We start from the raw sequence: 20,934 nt of genomic DNA, 5'->3' as shown, positions 1-20,934 counted from the left end.
TGAACCATGCGTGGGTTAAAGCCAGGGACAAGACAATGGCCTGCATGCAAGGCAAAGGCGTGCAGCAGCCTCTGGCAGGGAGAGGGAAAGGCATACTCCTCAATGCACACTATTGTACTCCCCAGGCATTTAGTCACTTACCCAGGCCAGCAAACAAAGTTTCTCTTGAACTGGCCCATTGTGTGTACCTCTGCCTTACCACCCTGTGGAAAGCTGGCCCCAAGATCTCCAGCAGAGACAAGTCCAACTAGATACCCATCCACAAGCACACGTACACAGTGCATGGACCTCCCTATGCAGGCACCCCACCACAGCTCAGTGGAGTCCTTCAGCTTGCACCCCCATCTAAATCACCCCAGACTTTGGCAAGCACCAGTCCGCTTACACGAGCGACTTGTGTTCTGGCAAGCAAGGAAGGCTGAAACATCTCAAGACCTGGTACTCTCTCTGTAACAGACCACAGCTCATCGGGACAGACCATTGGTGCTGAACATGCTACTAGGGCTTTGAGCTGACAGGCTAGACTCCAGCCTTACCTTTGTATGGAGTTTGGCAAACTGCTTGTCATCCAGCAAAGTCTGGGTGTACACACGCCTTTTGTACCGGAACTGCAAGAGGGGAGAATGTCAGATATGAGATGAACAAAACATACTCAGCATCAAATTGCTCTTGAGCAGCTCCAGTAAAGTCTTACATATAAGACATTCAGTTTAAATTTGAAAATAACAGATACAGAATCCACTGTTCTCCTCCATAATTTGTTCTAATAGTTGATTGCTTTTCTCAGTAAAGAGATTCTGACAAGTTCTTCATATGAATCTGTCTGGCTTCAGCTTCCAAAAGTGTGGGCTTTGTTCTGCTTCTTCCCAATTCATTCAGGATCTCTCTAAGAACAGAGAGGTTTTCCCCAGGAAAGCTCTTACACAAGTATTCTATAGCCAATTTTCCTTTAAGCAGGCTGAGCTCTAAATCTCTCACTGAAGGGTCTCCTCTTCTGTTCTCAGATCATTTCTGCTGATGTCCTTTCAAGAACACTGCCTATGGCCCCCACACTGCTCTAATATCACTCTCTTGACCCCAGCCACTCCTGAAACCAACTCACTGTTTGTCAGGGTACACATCAAAAAATTACAGGATCACTTTTTTTTGCCATGGCATCACACTAGGAATTAATGTTAGGTTTCTTGATCAAAAGACTCAACATTTTATTCAGAAACTTTGTTTTCTGAAATCAGAGCCCCTCATCTGCAAGAAAGCCTTGTCCCTTTATGTTTTTCACTTGGCTGGCTTAGCAGTATACTTTGATGGGTCCTACTTACCAGATGACCTAGAGTGCCATCCACACTGTTATATTGTCTGCCAGACTTGGTGCAGTCAATCAGTAGTGATTTCTCATTCATAGAATCATAGATTATCCCAGATTGGAAGGGATGCACAAGGATCATCGTGTCCAACTCATACACATTTACACTCAGATACCTGGGGTAACCGTATCAAGCTTGATGTTGGTCCTTAAGAAACCCCCACTAGAAATATATCTATGCAGTGATGATTTCAGTGACAACCACTTTTAAACCATTGATTAGTTAGCCGATAGCACTTGTCCTACTGATGTTTAAGAGCACTAATCGTGAATTTGAATACCATGTAGAACAAAACCAGGTACTCCCAAGGGGCTGTTACCTTTGTACAGTTATCTTTATAACGCAAAATAACAATTTCCTTAAAGAGTGAAATTGGCTTTGACTAGATCTTTCTTCAATGCATGAATTGTATTCTGAATTTTTGAATTGCTATGAATTTAATCTGTCACCAACATTTCATTAGTTCAGCTGGAACTGACATCAAATTATCTTTGGACTAAAGTTACTTATTTTTCAATGCTGGCAATATATTAGCACATTTTCAATCTTCTGTAGTTGCCCTTGTATTCCAAAATTTATCACAAACTTGTACTGCTGGGCAGATGTTTCTTCACACAGCTTTTTTTTAATCATTCCCCGGTAAAAACTGTCTCGCCCACTGATATACAGATGTTGGTCACTTGCAGATGTTGCCAGTGTTGGGGTTCCCTTGCACATCCCAACACTGTCATGCAAGCACCCTTCGGTGGCTCCTCTTCACCCCTGGCATCACATCCCAGGGTCTGTAAATGAGCTCTGCTCCCAGCCGCCAGCTCTGCATCCTGGGCAGCACACTGGCCTAATCTGGGCAGCTTTAGGCTTCTTGCCCACCACTGCTGTCACAGCCTTCAACCCTGGGGAGGCTCCTGAGCATACCTGGTCCCAGCTGCCGTGCACTACAGGGCAGGGAAACAGCGAGGCAGGTCTGAGAGACGGAAGGCAGGCTGTGTTGGCTTTGATGTAATGACAGCACACAACTGCCACCCTGGGGCAAAGCAAAAACTTCAACTGAGAAGAGTTAAGTTGTGCAACCCATCGTCAGCCACTCAAAACTACATGGCAGAAGTGGACAGCTAACCCTAAGCTATTTGCACCCCAACAGTTCTGCTCTGATTGCTCATCCGTGGACTGGACTTGTGCAAGGAAGACATGGAGGCACATAAATTTCAAAATCTCATTCAAAGCTACAAGGTGCATGAACTGAGTGTGTCATGGCTAATAATGGCTGAAACACAACAGTGTTGTTTGGCATACAAATGAAATAGCTACCTCATTATGAATGAGACGGTAAGTATCTGACAGTAGATGACAACCAGTAGGATAACATGGGATATGGTCAATACCATCGAACACACATGAGGGTAACTGGATCTCAGCAGATGGGCAGGCAGAACCCTGCCCGCTGCTTGAGCACCAACATGCTGTGTTGCAGCTGCTGTTTTATCCCAATAAAGGAATCTGGAGTACCAACAGCTCTCCATGGCAGAGGACTGAGCCAGCATCCCACCTCTCCAGGGAAATACTACAGGTACCTGCTTTTTAACTCTGTAATTTTTCTGTTGCTGTGTACAAACCCTCGTTTATCTGATTACATTCATATGCAGCCTTAAGGGCTAATTTATCTTTTGGGCTCAAGAAACCTCACTGGTATCAACGTAGGATTTATTTCTTGTAAATGGATTCTGGATTTTTGGTTTTCCGACAAGTATTCTTAAGTCCTCAGCTACCATTCTTATCAAGTTATGAAGAACTGAAATGACACATAACAAATATCCATGTCAAGTCTGCATTTAGATGTGTGCACTAAGACATTAAGTATGGACATTATGCTAAATTATACAGAAACGAAGCATTAAAGCCTATGTAAAGAACATTAAGGAATTTACTACCTCATAGGTTTATTTGCAAGCATTCTTAATGTTGTTCCAAATGTTTTTGTCTATATTAAACGTTAGTTTACTAAGAAATTGTGCAGTACTTTCTTTCCAAATTAGTCAGGATTAGTTATAATAACAGCATTCACGCTTGCATTTATAAGAGTTCATGCAGCTTAAGCGCGTAATGCTTTCTAAGTAGATTCTGTGGGTAAAATATAGCACAAGATCCCTAAAACCAGAGGACCACATGCAGGTAACCAAAGTCCCATTACAGTCAGTGGGGAGTCAATGGAGCCTAAGAAATGCTCCAGGTCACCCTAGAACAAATACCTACATGTGTTCACCTGAATCCCAGCCAAGGGCAAAATCTACATTGAATGTCAGTACAGAGTAATTCAGTTAATTTCTGTTCCACTTAATTTTCTGGAACAGAAAATAGTATAGCTTGAAACTTAGCATTTATCCTCCATGCTTATCACATAGATGAGGTCCACACAGGAATGGTCATTTACTGTCAAAGCACACAGTTGCCCTCCAGCCTCTAGAACAACTGTAAATTAAATTAAAATAAATAAATATTAAAATAAAGTAAAAAATGTCAAACACCTTCTTCAGCCTCACATTCAAAGACCTCCCTATGCTTTTCCTTCTGTACCAATGGTTTTCCTTCTGTAATTTCAATCTTCCATGACAGTTATGTGCCAGTAGAAAAAAAAAGAAATTTTGATCAACAGGGTCAAAAAACAGGGAAGCCGTTTCACAGGACTGTGGCAGATGTTATGGAGCTCTCTACCAGACAGAGTCAAGAGCAACTAAAACTAAAACTCAGAGGCGTTTGCCTCAGCTTTCCCTCAATGAATTCTCTGTGAGTAAACACACACCCACAGAAATTTCTGTGCTTTCACTCCTGATGGCAAATGGGGAAAAAAAGGGGAAGGGGGCTTAATTTTTGTGATGCCTTTGGGGAGACTAGAGTGGAAGGGATCACATGAGTCCTATATACTTATGCATATATATATATGTGTGTGCATATATATCTATATCTGTATATAGATATACACATATATTTGGAAAAAAAAAAAAAAAAAAGGACAGCTACCTCCAGGTAGGGGACAGGAGTGTCTGGATTCAGGGGGTACTCCCGCAGTAGACGCTCCTCATCCAGGAACTTCCCAGCCCTGCCATTGAAGGCTGGCTGGAAGAGCCCATAGTTGAGAACATCCTTCAGGCTGTGGTTGAGAGTGCACAGAATGCGCTGCTTGGAGACCCACACAGGAACATCTGGATTCAACCGCAGACACTTCTGTGGAGAGACAGAGGGCAATTAGAGCTGAGCATCCCTAAGGTTCTGTAGTCCATCACCACACCCAGGAACAGTCACACTAAGAGTGAGGAGAAGGATGAGATTGGAAAGACACAATCTTTTCCATGTCAGTTGATTAGAGGAGGGGAGGAAAGGGGGGAAAAAAAAGTTGAAAATTAGAGAAGAATGAGACTTAGCAGATCCCCCCCAACCTATTTTGTGGGGTTCAGGGCAGACTCAAACCTGGTATTTTATAAAATTCTATAAAATGAGGTGTGCCAAAGAGTATTTTATGGCCTAACAACAGTATAATAGCAATATTTTAATTAAAAATCCCTCTGACAGTGTGTAAGGAGTCTACTGAATTCTCCACTAGGAATTTTGCACGTGTGTAAAAAAAAGGAGCAGTACACGCCAGCACTGCAACCCCCTTCAGGAAGGCAAGGCATCCAGTGAGGTCTTCTGTCAACTCTGTCTTCATGCATTCGAAGTCCTATTTTTCCTTTCCACCCTGTAACATGCAGCTAATTTCCCTGGTCCTGTAAGCAGCTTCCCCTGCTCGGGCCCTGAGAAATCAAGTGTTCGCAGTCCATCACCTTCAAGCTGTGTCTTCTGCAGCTGCCGTGCACCCTGGCTGTCTTGGCTGCAGAACCACAGGCCCTTCACGTCTGCTCTCACAGCCAGGAGCAGGAAGGCAGGAAGATGCTGCGCTGGCAGCACCAGAGGTCAGGCTCACAACAGGCAGTCCCCACCAGTGGTCTCAGCTTCCCCTCCCAGGTCCCAGATTTTGCTTTTTGGCCCTTGACCTCTCCTCATTCTAGTTACTTTGGTTTTCCTCCTTCTTTGCTCTTCCACCCCATCCACGCTTTCTGGGCAAGGAGAACAAAGTCTCTGGTATTGTTTCAGTGTTTTGTTTCAAAATCACTGCCTGTCAGTTCCACGTAGAGCTCCTGATTTCTGTGCTGGAAGGCAACGTGAGCTTTCTTTTTTTTTTTTTTTTAATTTAAACAGCATTGCCTAGAGAAAAGCAAATGGTCATGCTGAGGCACAGGGTGGTAGGCAGCAGAGCACCATTGCTGCACTGCACAATGCCAGGCCCGATCACCACCCAGAAGTCACCATGCAACACAGCAACTGAGCTGATGTTACAGTTCATTTTTCTCAGGCAAGGATAACTTGCACTTGGCAGCAAGCCATGTACTGCAAACAGAGGTCAGCGTTATCTATTTTATTGCTGACCACAGTAGCAAGTGAACATACTTATCAACACGTGGTTGTCCTAAAGCAGGTACTAAGGAAGAGGCAGCCACTTGGTGGTCTGAGACATCAGGAGTTCAAAACCTGTGAGATGTCAGCTCTGTTGTGCTTCAGCAGAACATGTATCATTCTTTCAGGGACCCCTAAATAAAAAATCACCATCTATACCTTCCTACATGCTTACTTAGCCTCTAGGATTCTTCCTCACTGTCAAATTGTGCTTTTCAGTACAAAAATATGTGGCTAATGGAAAAAAAGCAATTGACAGATATGCACATATGTACAAGCACAAGTGCTGGTTGAAGGAACATCCCAATACAAAAATCAGTGAATTTTATATCAAACTTTACACTGCAAAAAACATACTCCGGAGAGTATTAACATTTCCTGTTTAGGAGAGAAAACAGCTTCCATCCTGCAGTGTGTTTCATTAACCAGTGTCAGAAATTGGAAAGAAAAAAATACCTACTTCCGCTGTTAGGTCAAAATGTTGCCTTGCCATTTGTGGCCATAACCCCACTACTTAAAGTGTAATGTCTCAGTTTTTCCAAATACCATTAAATGTATTAATAATTTTCTCATATCAGAGTTCCTGAAACTAAGCATGCTTATTCCACTCCATGATGCAGCACAGCCGCTCCAGGAGCAATATCCCACCAACGCCTGCCAAACGGTTGCAAAGGATCTCTCTGTACAGCCTTAACTCTGAAGTCTGCATGGATCCACAGCAGAAAGCCGCTCTGTGTTCAGTTTGCTCAGGCAGACACTGCAGCAAGGGCTTCTCCAACTCTTCTTTCACAGGGAACTCATCGATCTCCACCAGCACAGCCAGGACAGCCATGGCAGCTCCCAAATCAGCACCTGGCTGATCCCAGACAGAGCACGAAATGTTCAGCTGCTTGAGCCACAAGCACCACACCAGGCACTGATCCCCACCTCCATCAGGAAAGGGGTGCTGAGCTCAAACAGCACAGGGCCCTGCCACAGCGGGCACAGGGACATCCAGCCCTGAGACAGCACTTGACACAGGCAGGAAGGAATAACTTCCAGCCCTAAGGGCTGGGACACTCAAGCCAACAAGAATTTTAAAAGGAATCAGGAAACCAGTTGTCTCGTGCAGCCCCAAGCTTGTAGGAGAAAGGCAGGTTGGTACCCCTTTGCTCCTCAGGCTCTCCTGCCAGGATGCTGAGCACTGCTCTTGCACCAGTCCCCATAAGGAACCCGGGAAAGCACACAGAGACACTGCAGAGATGACCCTGCACCAAGTTGGATGGGGACAGGCTGGAGGCAGCTTTCAGAACAAGCTGCTCACTTTGGTTCACTGTCACTAGCAATAATTTTTGTCATACAACAATCAAAGCCTTAGAAACAACTCCTGAAAGAAAACGATGCAGCTTTGCAAGTTAGACAGCATGGATGACTCCTTCCTGAAGGAAGAAAGAGCTCATAGCTTCAGATTCAATCCTCAGCACCACAGAGGATGACAGACAAGATCTATTCAGGAGCCACCCTGCAATAATGACAATAAAGAACTTATATTCAACAGCAAAAAGACTAAAATTTTTCATCGAAATGCACAAAAATGAAAAAGAGTTGAAAGGAAATTAAAAGAAGCAGCTGAAAAGGTAACGTGCTTGCAGGCAGCAGGGAATATATTTCATAATATCACATTAGAAGCTCTGAACAAATGTATGGCAAAAATAGAAAAATGGTCTCTAAGAGGTCCCAGAGAAAGACAGAGTAGCCAAAACAACAGAGCAGGGGAAGCTATAGAAAGTAAAAGATTTCCTTTGGAAAATGGAGTCACCACTGAATGAGAGCAGAAGGGAGCACAAACCACATGCAAAAAGACAACGGTAACAAAGGCATTAAAAACTAGCAAATGCAAAGGAAGTGGGGAGTCTGATGGACAGTGGGTGAGGCTGGCAAGTGACTGTGGTGTGAAGTCATCCCAGGAAGAGTCCCTGGGCTCCTCCTGTGAGGATGGGCAACAGGACAGGCTCCTTGCTGCCGCTACAGCTGCCAACATGCAGGGACTCATAGGTAGGTGACAAAAACTCCCCAGCAGGCACAGGAGCATGACAAGTTCAAGAGCAGGCTGATGAAACAGTGTTGACCATGGTGTGCAAACTGTCCTTGGAGTGGGAGCAGAGCTGAGGCAGGAAGCACTGAGATCCCACTGGGTGCCACAGTGCCCTGGGTCCCACAGGACTGACCTCTCTGATAGGGAAACGGACAGGACTTGGACAAGCATCCACACTGCTGAGAGAACAGCTTACTTTCTGTAGAGACATGCCTCCCATCTACAAGGAGAGCCTGGAGAGAACCCACGCTGCCAGAGCAAGGCTGGCCTGCTTACCCAATACACACTCGTATTTCCAAAGTGCTTTCAACAATGTCCCTTGCTGCCATAAACTAGATTGCCAAAAGCAAGTAAGTATTCTTTTGGAATAACCAACAAGGAAGATGGTAAACAAAGGTTAAGGTTAACCAGGCGGGTTTCCTGACACGGAGGTGTTCATTAGCAGAGTCACGTGCACATGCCTGGATGTGAGCCGATGCGATGTAGGCTGAAGGCTGTTACAACACTTCAGTTGGCAGCACATCCAGATCTTCTACATCACGTGTGGGTCTGATCACTCTGTCTTTTCAGGAAAAAACAGAAACAGGAAAGGTAAAGATGACAAAGGTGACTGAAGGCATGGAGTGGTCTGCAGGGGACAAGTGCACTGGACTTGAGCCCAGACCCAGAAGTGAAACATCCCAGAGGGGCAGACAGCACCCCGCTGCACCAGCCAGGGTTTGCACCCAGTTGGCAGTGGCTCCTTCTGATGCAGGGACTGGGACCAAGTCACAGGAACAGAAAACAGGTACAAAACAAACAAGCCCAGGTATCTTTTTCACCTTTACTTAAAAGACTATACTTGGTTTTCCCAATTATAAGTAATTTTTTTCCCTCTGATTTATTAAAAGCCTATCCCCTTAAGCAGCAGTTTCAGCAGTGAGTTCTTGCTGTGATGTGGGGCAGAGATTATTAATCCCCTGCCTCCTCTCGTTCCCCTGCAGGATCCTACTGGCCTTGCTCATAGGAGATGGATCAGAGCCACAAGACAGCACTGCCACTGGAGCCACTGGGGCACTGCCACCAGTGGCAGTCTCAGTTTGCCACCAGCCAGGGAGCCAGCAGCAGCCCCTACTCACAGATGGGCAGAGGTTGAGACAGTCCCTGGCCAGGAAACTGCAGGACAGGATGGACATCACCATTGCAGCTTTTCTGCTTCAGGAACATAGGCCAAGGAAGAAGCTGGGTTCTGCAGGAACTGGGCCGAGCAACAACCACCCTGCATTTTAGTGGAGAAGAAGAGAAGCCAGCACAAGTTTCCTGTGCGCTGGATGGTGGTGGTGAACAGACTGGGACCAGCTTACAGAGCAATGTGTATGCTGGCAAAACAACAGGAATTTGGGGGCTTAGATCACCTCCTGAGGAAAGCTCTGGCCCTGCCATCTGATGTGCTGGAACACCATGCTAGGAGAAGCTGCCTCCACCAAGAGGAAACAAGATAAAGAGTAGGAGGGAGGTTCTCAGCTCCCAGCAGGAAGGTGGCTGGTGTATGAGCCCTTCTTGCAGAGTTCCACGCTGTAGATAAAGTATTTTGGCTCACTGAGTTTTCCAGCAAAATGGTTGCTGCTTGTGAGCCAGTCTGGAAGGATGTTGTTGACTGTTGTATCATCCTCTGGTATCCTTTGTGGGTAGGAAGCTATCCACAGTTACTTCTATTTGAAAAAAAAAAGTCCAAGAGACCCCATATTACAACCTCTCTGCAGTGCTGACAGTGACAACCATCTCCATCCTATAGTCCCTCCATCATTGCTTTCAGAGAAGCAGCTGCCTCTGATACAAACACAGCTTGAAATGAATGTTTAAAGAGATCCAGCACCTGATTAACTCTAAGTGAGTGGTTCAGGCAAAAGCTCCCTCTTACACAAAGCTACAACAGCTTTATTATTAACCACCTGCAAGGAACGGGCTGCTGAAGAGCAAAATCACCAGCCCATTTCATCCAACTGCTGAACTCTTCATACAGAAAAGACAGTGCAAAGGAAATGCAAAAAAGTTTGGGATCAGCAGGTCCAACCAAAGAGCACAAAATAGGTTAAAGAGGTGAGTATTTCCTTCAGAGACCTGGAACTTTTTCCTGCTTGGCTCACTGCACCATCACAACCACAACCACACACACACACACACATGCACACACACAAAAAAAAAAAAAAAAAAAAAAAAAAAAAAACACCACAAACTACTGTCTAACTTGTGAGCAGTTGGAAAATGAAGATCTGAGAAGCTTTAGCTCTGCTTAGGGCAGACAAAAGCCACATACAGTAAAGCTTCTTCTACAGAAGGGTGAGTAAGATCTGTTCATCCAGCATCAATATAGAGAAACAGTACCTGGGTAGAAAGGTCCTAATAAACACTTGCAGAACTGGTAAAGAAATTCTCAGTATAAAGGAGTAAATGAAATCAAATTTGACTAGGGAATGGATGAAACCAGTGAAAATAGCATATGGTAGTTGCCTTTGCAGCACACATTCAACATGCCCTCTGATTCAGCAAATGTAAAGCCAAGAAAGCCTGTTAAATCATTTATTCTGAGCAATATACCAGTACCCTGCAAGTTTCAACCATTAACTACAATAATCAGCTGAATTACTTCAATTTGGCTATGTTTCCTGAAAAGAATCCCTTAAAAAATAAACAAAAAACCCACATATGATAGAAAAGGCACTCCTTCCTTGGGTAAATTAATAAGTCCAATACTCATCCTCAATGATAAAAGGTAGTCTTAATTCTCATTTGATTCCCTTGGTTTAAACTTCCAATCATTATTTCTTGTTATATCTTTATCTGTGATATTGAATAACTGTTTAGTACTGTGTCTTGCTGCACTGGCAACCCCTGTTTAACATAGTCACCTTTTAGTCTTGTTCAGGGTGAGCTGAAGAGACTAGTGTGTATAAATTATAATGCATTTTCTCCAGATCTCAAATCATTTTTGTTGCTCTTTTCAGCACCCTCTTTAATTTTAAATATACTTTTTAAATTGCAGAATGCAGAGCCAGAGGCAATATTCCAGCACCTGTCTCACAGCTGTCATATACAGCTATAAAATACTGTCCTCACTTCAACTCACTGTCCACTTTCTTCTATCTCCAGGCATCACATTAGCAGTTTTCAATAAAGCATGCGGCAGTTTGGGTTCAGTTTACTTTGACCACTCCACCCCTTTCAGGCAGTCAAACCCCACATTCTTTCCAATACATATCTCCTTGTTTTCTAGATCTGGCATTAGTCCTTAGTTACCCGTAAAATTGTGCATTTGAATGAATTAAAACGTAATTTGTTTTGATAGGCTAACATCCTAAACCACCATTTGTTAAAACAAGAGTGTGGGGGGAATGGACTGCAGAAAGAGACAAGGCTTCAGGTGTTCCCTAAATGCGATACCCTTTAGCCACTGCTAGAGACTGATACAGGGTCAGAAAGACCACTGGTTTGGCCTTCTGGAGCTTTTCAGGCTCTTATTTCATAGAATCATAGAATATCCTGAGGTAGAGGGGATGCACAAAGATCATAGAGTCATGGAATCATAGAATGGCTTGGGTTGGAAGGGACCTTAAAGATCATCTAGTTCCAACCCCCCTGCCATAGGCAGGGATGCCACCCACAAGATCAGGTTGGCCAAGGCCCCATCCAACCTGGCCTTGAACACCTCCAGGTATGGGGTGTGAGAAAAAATCTCAATAACTTTCTTCAGACAGGACTTTCTGTGAAGCTATTTTATTCGTGATTGCAATGGCGGGCATCCTGCAAGCATCAGTGCACAGTAAAGGTTTATCATAACCTTATATTCCGTATTACCCGACACCTGATTTCTCCCCTGTTTCCTCATTGTCTGAGTACTACAGGTTCACAACCTACTTGACGCACTTCTATACCACATGTGTACAATTTTATTTGACCAAACGTTGATTTCTCCTTTTCCTTTTTTTCCTTCTTCTCTCATGACTAGAGGGCCCGTGATTTTTGTTTTTACTGATTTCGTACTGCTCATCCTGTTTTTCTTAGCTATTCTCCTTATTTTGGGACAGTAGGACCTTCCCCTTATCTGCTTAACATACTCCCCACAGCTATGCTGCAAAATCACTTTTGAATATGCAAGGTTAGTGGAATTTTCCACTGCAAAAACACCTTGTATTGCAAAAACACAACTTTGTTTCTCACATGGGGCATCCACAGCTTCTCTGGGCAACCTGTTCCAGTGCCTCACTACCCTTCCAGTGAAGAATTTCTTCCTAATGCGTAAACTAAATCTATCCTCTTTTAAAGACCATTCTCCCTTGTCTTATCATTATCTACCCAAGTAAAGAGTCCCTCTCCATCTTTTTTATAAGACCCCTTTAAGCACTGAAAGCACAATGACATCTCCCCAGAGCCTTCTCTTCTCCAGGCTGAACATCCCCAATTCTCTCAGCTTTTCTTCATAAGAGAGGTGCTCCAGCCCTTGAAACAAAAACAAACTAAAAACACCTTCCCCCCATCCACCCTCTTCCACCTCCTCCCCCCAAGCAGCACACGGGAATGGGGGAATGAGGGCTGTGGTCAGTCCAAAACACTTTGTCTCCGCCACTCCTTCTCAGTCCCTTCTCTGTCCCTGCTCCACGTGGGGTCCCTCCCACGGGATGCTGTCCTTCCCAAACTGATCCTGTGCGGGCTTCCCACAGGCAGCAGATATTCAAGAACTTCTCCAATACGTGTCTGTACCATGGGGTCCATCCATCAGGAGTAAACTGCTCTAGCACAGGTTCCCCATGATCAACAGCTCCCCCTAGACCCCCTGCTCCTGCATGGGCTCCTCTCCACGGGCTGCAGCTCCAGCCCAGTGTCTGCTCTGGTGGGGTTCTCCACAGGCCACAGCCTCCTCCAGGCCACATCCACCTGCTCTACTGTGGGATCCTCCATGGGTTGCAGTGTGGAAAACTGCTCTGGTGTGGTACACCATGGGCTGCAGGGGGACAGCCTGCTCCACCATGGGACTTCTGCTCCAGCACCTGGAGCACCTCCTGCCATCGTTCTTCACTGACCTTGGTGTCTGCAAGGCTGTTTTTCACTCCTTGCTCTCCCAGCTGCTGTTGTGCAGCAGTTTTTTCCCTTTCTTAAATATGCTCTTACAGAGGTGTAAACAACATCGCCTACTGGCTCGTCTCTGGACAGCAGCGGCTCCCATTGGAGCTGGCTGAAAGTGGCCGTTATCTAACATGGGGCAGCTTCTGGATTCTTCTCACATAGGCCACCCCTGCAGCCCCCCACTACCAAAACCTTGCCACGTAAACCCAATATACACAAGTAGACCCCAGTTTTCACAGAAGCATCTCACAAGATTTTGACCACTGCCTGTGCTGCTCACAGGTCTGGGATGGTCTGGGAAGGGGAAGCAAATTTTGAGGCAAGAACTAATGCATTCGGTGTGGCAAAACTGCGAGCTGACAGTAAAACCCAGCAGAAGGACCTCAGAGCCAAATGGCTCAAGAATAGCGCAGATCAGCCCCAGGTAAAAGTGCAGATGAGGACAGGCTCTGAGCTGACTCTCACCTGACTGTGGCCAGCAGACCTATGACCTCACCGGAGCACCACTCAGCAGGTGTCCAACAGAACAGCAGAGACCACTACCAAAGGAGCTGGAAGCACACTTGCATCAGAAGACCTTGGTATACCCATGTCCTCATACTGCGTGCAGTCCTGGTTCCTGTTTCAGAAAGGCCACACCAGAAGTGGGAAAGGTGCCGACAAGGGAGGGAAAGATGATCAATGGCCTGGAGCAGCATCCATATGAAGCTCAACTAAATAGACAAGAATCTTCAGTCTGGGAAAAAGAAGACTGAGAAGGAATATGAGAACACCAAAAGTGACATGGAAAAGATAAACAGGTATTATTTCCTTGGGAATTGATGCAAACAACACAAGACAAGAAAACAGATAGGACATCTTCATTAGACACACTCGTGCTGGTCCTTCAATGGCATGCTGCAGGGTTCTGGCAATCGACTCCAAACTGGTCTCCCAGGTACCTCCACTCACACAGTCATAACCACAAATCAACATTGTGTATCAGCAGTTGCTTAGCTTAACCCAATCAGAACACCCTACCCAGATCTGACTCTAATTGCAACAGTAACTCTTGGTTTAATTTAGGACCACTCTCTACTTCACTTGTTTTACAAAGATCTCAATGACCAGATCCACAGTTTCATGTTTGGATCCTTTTTCTTCATACTTACAACTCCAAGACTTTTGCACATATACCTTGTTAGTTACAACTGCATTGGTTCTGTTAACTTGCGCTAACTTCCACACACCAACAGTGAAGTCTTTCAAAACAAAACTTGGGAGAGTAATAAGAGAAACTGGCAGAGTCAAAGCTGGACTCAGAATGGCTATTTCTCTACGACTCAACACATGTTCACCTGTGGAGCCCTGCAGCAGGGAGTCACAGACTTATGTCAGTGGAAGAGTCCTGGAAAAAACTGGCCCTGCTCAAGCAGAGGTGACCCGTTAAAGGATGCACAGTACTGGCCAGACAAGTGCTGAGCATCTCCAAGGACAGAGACCCCATGGCTTCTCAAGGCTCCAGTCCACGTCCCACCTCCTTCCAGTGGAGGGCATTTCCTGACAGGGAAGGATGACATCTCTGGCTGTATCTTGGGCCTCTTGTCCCATCGTGGCACTCCCAGAGGAGCCCAGCTCTGTCGCCTCTCCCCACACTGTTAGACAGTCACAGATGGCAGTAAGGTCTCTTCTTCTCCCTGGTCTAAGAAAATTCCACTCAGCCTTTCCTCCTACCTCCTGCACCTCAGTCCTGAGAATCTCAGCAGCCTCCATGGAACCTGCTGGATTGCGTCAATGTCTGCCTGGGCTGGTGAGCCCAGTCTGGCCCCAGTATCTTGATGGGTCTCACCAGTGCTGAGTGGAGGGGAGCCATCCCTGCCCACACCTGTTGACTGCCATCAGTCATTGCCACCCAGGATGAGTTCAGCCTTCACTGCCCAAGAGTGCTGCCAGCGCTGGGTCATGATGGCCTCTGGGGTCCCTTGGGCTTTCCTGCAAAGCCATTTGCTATCCAGTCACCCCATCTGGTCGTGTCCCATTCCATCCCACAGGGTTGCTGGAGGCCATAGTCAGGGCTTGGTGCTTGTCTCTGCCAGTCCTTGTAGCCATTCCTACAGCTGTTGGAGGCCCCTCTGAGGAGAAGCCTGCAAGCACTAAGAGAGTTTAAAATACAATACTACAGTTTCCTGGAAGAGACATCAATGACAGGGTTATCAAGTACAACACCTCTGGCCCAGCCCCTGGACTAACTGTTGGTTTAGGCTGGAAAAGTTTTCTGGGGAGGTGTCACTGTGTGCCCATCCTTTGCTCCAACCCTCCAGCATTTGTTCTTGCAGCTCCAAGAGCCACAGTTTTGACTATCGCTCCAGACAAGACCCAGATGGATGCCGGTGGCCTGAAACCAGTGTCATCAAACTTGCATGCTGCCTACTTTTCTATGTTCCTTTTCAATTTGTTAACACTCTGAACAAACTTTGAGGTATTTTCCTTCCTGCCCCTCAGCACCTCACCAAACTCCTCTGAAGACAAGAATTCATCATTTTTTTCTGTGCTTTCCCAAGCCAATCTCTTCACTTGACATTCAGGGCATTCCAACTCTTCTTTCCACATGCAACTTCTAAAAACATTTCAGAGGTGTTTTCATCAAGCTACTTTGAAATCTTGATAAATCCTCTCAGTCATCTCTCATATCCATTCTTTCTTATTAAAGAATGAAAATAGATTAGGGAGACATGAACTTCTAAAAATGCAATGGTTAAATCTTATCAGAAATTATTTTCCAGCTGTTCAATTCTCCTGTTTTCAATTAACAGTATAACTACTATACCACATATAAGTTTATTGGTCATTAACTTTCCACATTGAAGACATCCTTAGCAAAAGCTTTAGTGTCAACAAATCCTTCTTGCTAATCTCTTTTCCCTGATTTAATAACTGTTTTGAGTGAAAATACACATTATTACTACCTACTCATCTGCTCCATACTTAAAATTCCTTCAATAATTACCTACTGTTTTGTTGTTTTTTTCTAATCAGTTTGCTTCAGCACTCACCTGCTGATCCATTCTTTTGTGAAACATCCCCAACACTTCACGTTGTTGATTCAGTTTGTTTCTTCATTTCTGTTACTGACTCCTTGCCCACCTCTGCCCTGAGCTCCAGATGCTCCAGAGGGACTGCACCTCTACAAAAAGGTATAGGCAGTACTCGGGCTGGCACAGCCCCGCTCTCCTCTGTTACAGAGATATCAGGTGCGGGGCTGCTGTGCCCAGGGTCCTGGTGCAGACCCCTGCAGTGGCTCTGCAGGGACCCTCACAAAACTCCCATAGCTGAACTGCACTTGTCAAAGGGTTGCCACCTCCAGCTGCCCTCCTGCCTCTTCGCAGGGGAGCATCCTGAGTGCCCTGTGAGCAGTGGCACTTAAAGCAGCATCAGCTGGCAGGCAAGAGCTGATGCTGGAAGAGGCATGCTCCTCTACTCCATGGCTTTTAATTAAAAAAGAATAATGACAACGTTGATAAATTTATTAACCACTCCTCTGATGATCAATTCAGCCAGTATTTGTCCAACACACTGAGCATTGGCAGCCTCCCAACAGCAGCCCAAAAGCTTGACTGTTCCCAGGCAACCAAGGCCTCGAGGTTCACAAATGGCAACTTCAACAATATTATCATGTTTGCAATAAAAATTCTGCCGTAGAAAGGAATTTCAAGTTGTCAAATAAACTGAAGTTAATATTAAGTTAAATAGTTTTAGAAGGGCCTATATTGACTACCTTACTTCCATATTTTTCCCAGTTATAAAAAAATAGCATTTTTCTTCTATCAGCAACTGCAGAGTTTGCATGCTCTGCGTTTATATACAGGAGATTCCTTTGGATCTATAACGAAATGTATATCATACTTCCCACAGAAAAAGAACCTGAGGCAGGATGCAATTACTTTGGTCACAATGGCTCAAAAAGTACAAAAAAATCCAAAGCAACCCAACAATTGAACATATCCCTGAAATGAATTTGGGAAAACGCAGCAGACTAAAAATGGTAAGACTATAATATAGAATTTGCAATGTCTGAGTGTTCAAGGGAGTCTTCTCAGCAACTTACTTAACTTACTGTTAAGTTTAGCATCTGTGCCTGACTCCGGAGGCCCTCAGCCTCCAGCAGCACTGCAGAGGCTCAGCTGAGCACTACATGGCAGCTTATAGAGCCTCCATGCTTGCCCTGACATCCCTGGGACAGCTCACAACATAATCTTGACTCTGCTTTCCCTTTTTTTCCCTGCAACAACTACTTCACCTCCTTATACTGAAAATTAACAGCAGGACGTTACTAAGGGAAAAGAAGGAAAAATGCCTCTGTTTTGCTTAAGTAGGTACTGCTGCTCTCACAACCTCCCACCACGCATTTGCACTACGACCTCTACCCATGCATCAGTGGATGCTGCACTCTCCCCTCTGGTACCCAGTCACACCTTCCCCATGCGCACCTGGGCTGCCCCCTCCTGACCCCATGCAGGGCACGTGGCCCAGTCCCAAGCACACGTGGCTGTTCGCGCTTGCGGCCTCCAGCACTGCTCCTTTCCCTGGCCCCCTGCATCAACAGCTCACCACTTGTTCTGCAAGTCAATTTTGTAAAGCAGTGATATAACAAAGCATGACTTTCCATCAATAAACCAGTAAGAAGGAAGAGCCAATCAGAAGCAGGGAGTAGGATTTTGTTAGGTTAGCTGGCTGTTTAATTAATCAACCAAGCCTTTAATGACGCCAATGACCTGTGAAAGTCAGGACACATTTAGACAATCAGTGGTCTACAGCAAAACTGAGCTATAAGCCAAAAGCAGTTACGGACTGTTTTAATAAAACCAGTGTTATTAAAACCAGTATCAGAAAAAGCATGACTTCTAGCAGACTGACAGAAGTTTTCTTTATGTTGAGAATTATAAAATTCCTGGACCATGGAAATAGAGTAAATTGCACATTTTAGAAGCAGTGTTTAATATTCACCTATCTATTCTCTTTAGTGACCATCGATAGGACCTGAGGGAATGGTGTCAAGCTGTGACAGGGGAGGTTCTTGCTGGATATCAGGAAGAGGTTCTTCACGGAGAGGGTGGTCACGCGCTGGAACAGACTCCCCAGGGACGTAGTCACAGCACCAAGCCTGTCAGAGTTTAAGCGTTTGGACTGCGCTCTTAGTCATATGGTCTGAATTTTTGGGTAGACCTGTGGTGCCAGGAGTTGGACTCAATGATCTTTGTGGGTCCCTTCCAACTCGGGATATTCTGTGATTCTGTGATTCTAATACTGCTTCATGACATCTTGTTTGCATGATTTTAATTTCTCAAATTTTTGTTGGATATGCCACTACCATACTGTTCTTCAGCCCTCAGCCAGTATAGCAACAACAATAAATAAGGTCAAAGACCTAAATAGAGGAAGGAGGTTAAATGGCATCTGGGGTCAACCAAACAACAAAGACATTAAAAGGGAATAAGATGTTGCTAATAATGATTGCATCCTAAATAAGCAGCAAGTATACCAAAAAAGTGACATTTCCAGACAACGAGACTCAGCAAAGATTAATCCTGTTTTGTAAAACTCCACACACACATACTCAGTAGAAGAGAAAAACTATATAAGTTTCAATGCCTGATAATGATGTACACATGAGACAAAAAATTAGAAATATATTTGTCAGCAATAATGGGGAGGAGAAAAAAAGAAATGTGGAAAAATACCCTCTCTTAGATCATAGAAAAGGGAAGACGGATTATCCCCACCCAGCTCCAGTTCAGTTTAATTTGGAGCACCAGTTTCTAAATTGATCCGTGCCTCAACAAACAAGCACGAGCAGTGGGAAGAAACAACATTTGGCTTGAGCTGCTGGATAACACCCACAGTGATCTCAGGAAGAAACAAACAAACAAACAAAACAAAAAAACAGCCAATGTGAGTGGTCAGCTCAAGCCCGTGCAAGGCTAGTGCCGAGGCAAAAGCCTGAAGATAAAGCACTGCCACAAATCCATGTATATAAACCCCTGGGAGACAGCATCCACAGGAAGGACACAGCTTCTTCATTCTCTGCACTGGCACGTGGCTGCTCCTGGTGTAAGCCAATAGGCAGGTCCTACCCTGAGGTCACACAGTTTGTGACCACAGCACTGCAAAAGATCCATGGGGAGCACCTCTGCATGCCTCCATCATGCCTTACACTGTTACACTGGACTGTCAGGCTCCCCAGGGACATTCCCCCAGATGAGAGGTATGATAAGGTGTTCAAGGAAAGGTTGGACCTGGCTCTAAGGGACATGGTTTAGTGGGTGACATTGCTAGTAGGGGGATGGTTGGACCAGATGATCTTGAAGGTCTTTTCCAACCCTAATGATTCTATGATTTTATGATAACCTGCCACATCCCGGTGGGCACAATCAAAGACAAGGGTCATTTCCAGGTACCAGGCTCCCCTCTCATCTGAGGGCAGGAGAGCAGGACACACCTCCCACTCTGCCCAAGTGGAAGGAGGTACTCAGAGCCCCAGAATGAAGTGAGGACAGAAGGGAGGGGTGGAGGCCACCTCTAGACATGCAGCCCCATGCTGTCAGGAGGCACTGCTGTGCTGACGGGAAGTGGCTCCAGGACTGGGATCCAGCCCTCAGAGCTGAGCTTCCTGCTCTGTGCAAAGAAGGGAACATTCAGAGCTACTCAAATTTGTCTTGCCAGATGGTCTGCATGCCAAAGCATCTAATGCCCAAGAAGGTATCACGGAGCCGTTTTGCTCCCCATTTCCCAGCTTCATCTGTTTTGCTGTTCTTTCTAAAAAAAAGTACAACCCGGCATTCCTACTCCAGATGCACAAGGACAGACAGGGCCCTCCTGCAGGAGCCCTGCATGTGCTCAGAGTACGTCCTGGAGGACCTAGATGGCTTCCTTCTGCAGCAGCAATCGCATGGTGGCTATGGCAGCTGCAAACACAGAAAACCCTCTTCAGAGACCAGCGAGCGTGGCACTGGCATCAGCCCATGGGCAGCCACAGGAAAGTTATCTGCAGCTCAAGAACATGCACCCTTAAGGTCACCTTGGGCAGCTCAAGCCACCAGGGATGAGCAGTGGGACAGGAGACCCTACCCATGTGCAAGGGCAGCTCAATGCCCAGTTCCAGCTTTTGGGATAATGGGACAGAGGGGCTTTTCCAGGTTATCCCAGGAAAGGGTACAAGTTGGAAGGAGATCCAAACAGAGCTCCTTACACTTAACTCTCTCTGATGCGAGTTACGTGCAGCTTGTTATGCTGGACCAGAGAACCCAGGTCAATTCCTTAGCCAGATCTTGAATTGAGAAATGCAATGCACTCACTGCTGTACAAATTTCCCATAGTAACATGGCACAGTGGCTGGTACCACATTAAAACCTCAAGCAGACAGTAGATGATGAAAAAAAGACAGCATCAGAAAATACCTCTTTCCCAGCAGCCAGGGATAACAAACTTTACTGTAATCTTCCATATAAGCAAATAACCTGCTTTCTTGGGACATTTGAGTTAGACTGGACTAAGAATAAATATCAATGTGACAAGTTACGCTAGAAAAATGATTACTGGATCTTTTAATTGTTATGGTTCTGGGATTTGGAGCCACACTGCAAAGGCATTACTTCATAGTATAACAGAAGTAAATGCATTTAAGATGATGCATTAGTTTTAGGACACTTTGGTATATAAAAAAAATAAAAGAAAAGAAAGAAAAGAAAGAAATTTAGAAAACAGATCATACTTATTAGTTAATCTGAAGTGATTGACAGAAGAAAAAATTAATAAAACAAATATTAAACACAACAATAACTTTAATGGATCGCTACAGTGTTGTACACTCACTGAGATAAATGATTTATAGTTCTATTAGTAAAAGTATAGCAATGTTGCTGCACACCCTTTTTT

The 20,934-nt window shown here is 45.2% G+C and overlaps 1 protein-coding gene across 1 annotated transcript in view; it reads right to left on the bottom strand.

Moving 5' to 3' along the window:
- The window catches only part of SHANK3 (SH3 and multiple ankyrin repeat domains 3), a 353,875-nt gene that overhangs the window by 316,082 nt on the left and 16,859 nt on the right, over positions 1 to 20,934 (bottom strand). Inside the window, exons 2-3 of the mRNA XM_035569314.2 lie at positions 4,380 to 4,583; positions 537 to 608 (exon numbers count right to left, since the gene is read on the bottom strand). Of these exons, the coding sequence (XP_035425207.2) occupies positions 537 to 608; positions 4,380 to 4,583 (276 nt within the window). The remainder of the gene's footprint in view (positions 1 to 536; positions 609 to 4,379; positions 4,584 to 20,934) is intronic.

This window comes from Cygnus atratus, chromosome 1 (genome assembly GCF_013377495.2).
Source record: "Cygnus atratus isolate AKBS03 ecotype Queensland, Australia chromosome 1, CAtr_DNAZoo_HiC_assembly, whole genome shotgun sequence".
In the NCBI taxonomy this organism is placed as follows: domain Eukaryota; kingdom Metazoa; phylum Chordata; class Aves; order Anseriformes; family Anatidae; genus Cygnus; species Cygnus atratus.
Note: the sequence above shows the minus strand (reverse complement) of the source record. Positions and strands in the feature narration are given on the sequence as shown.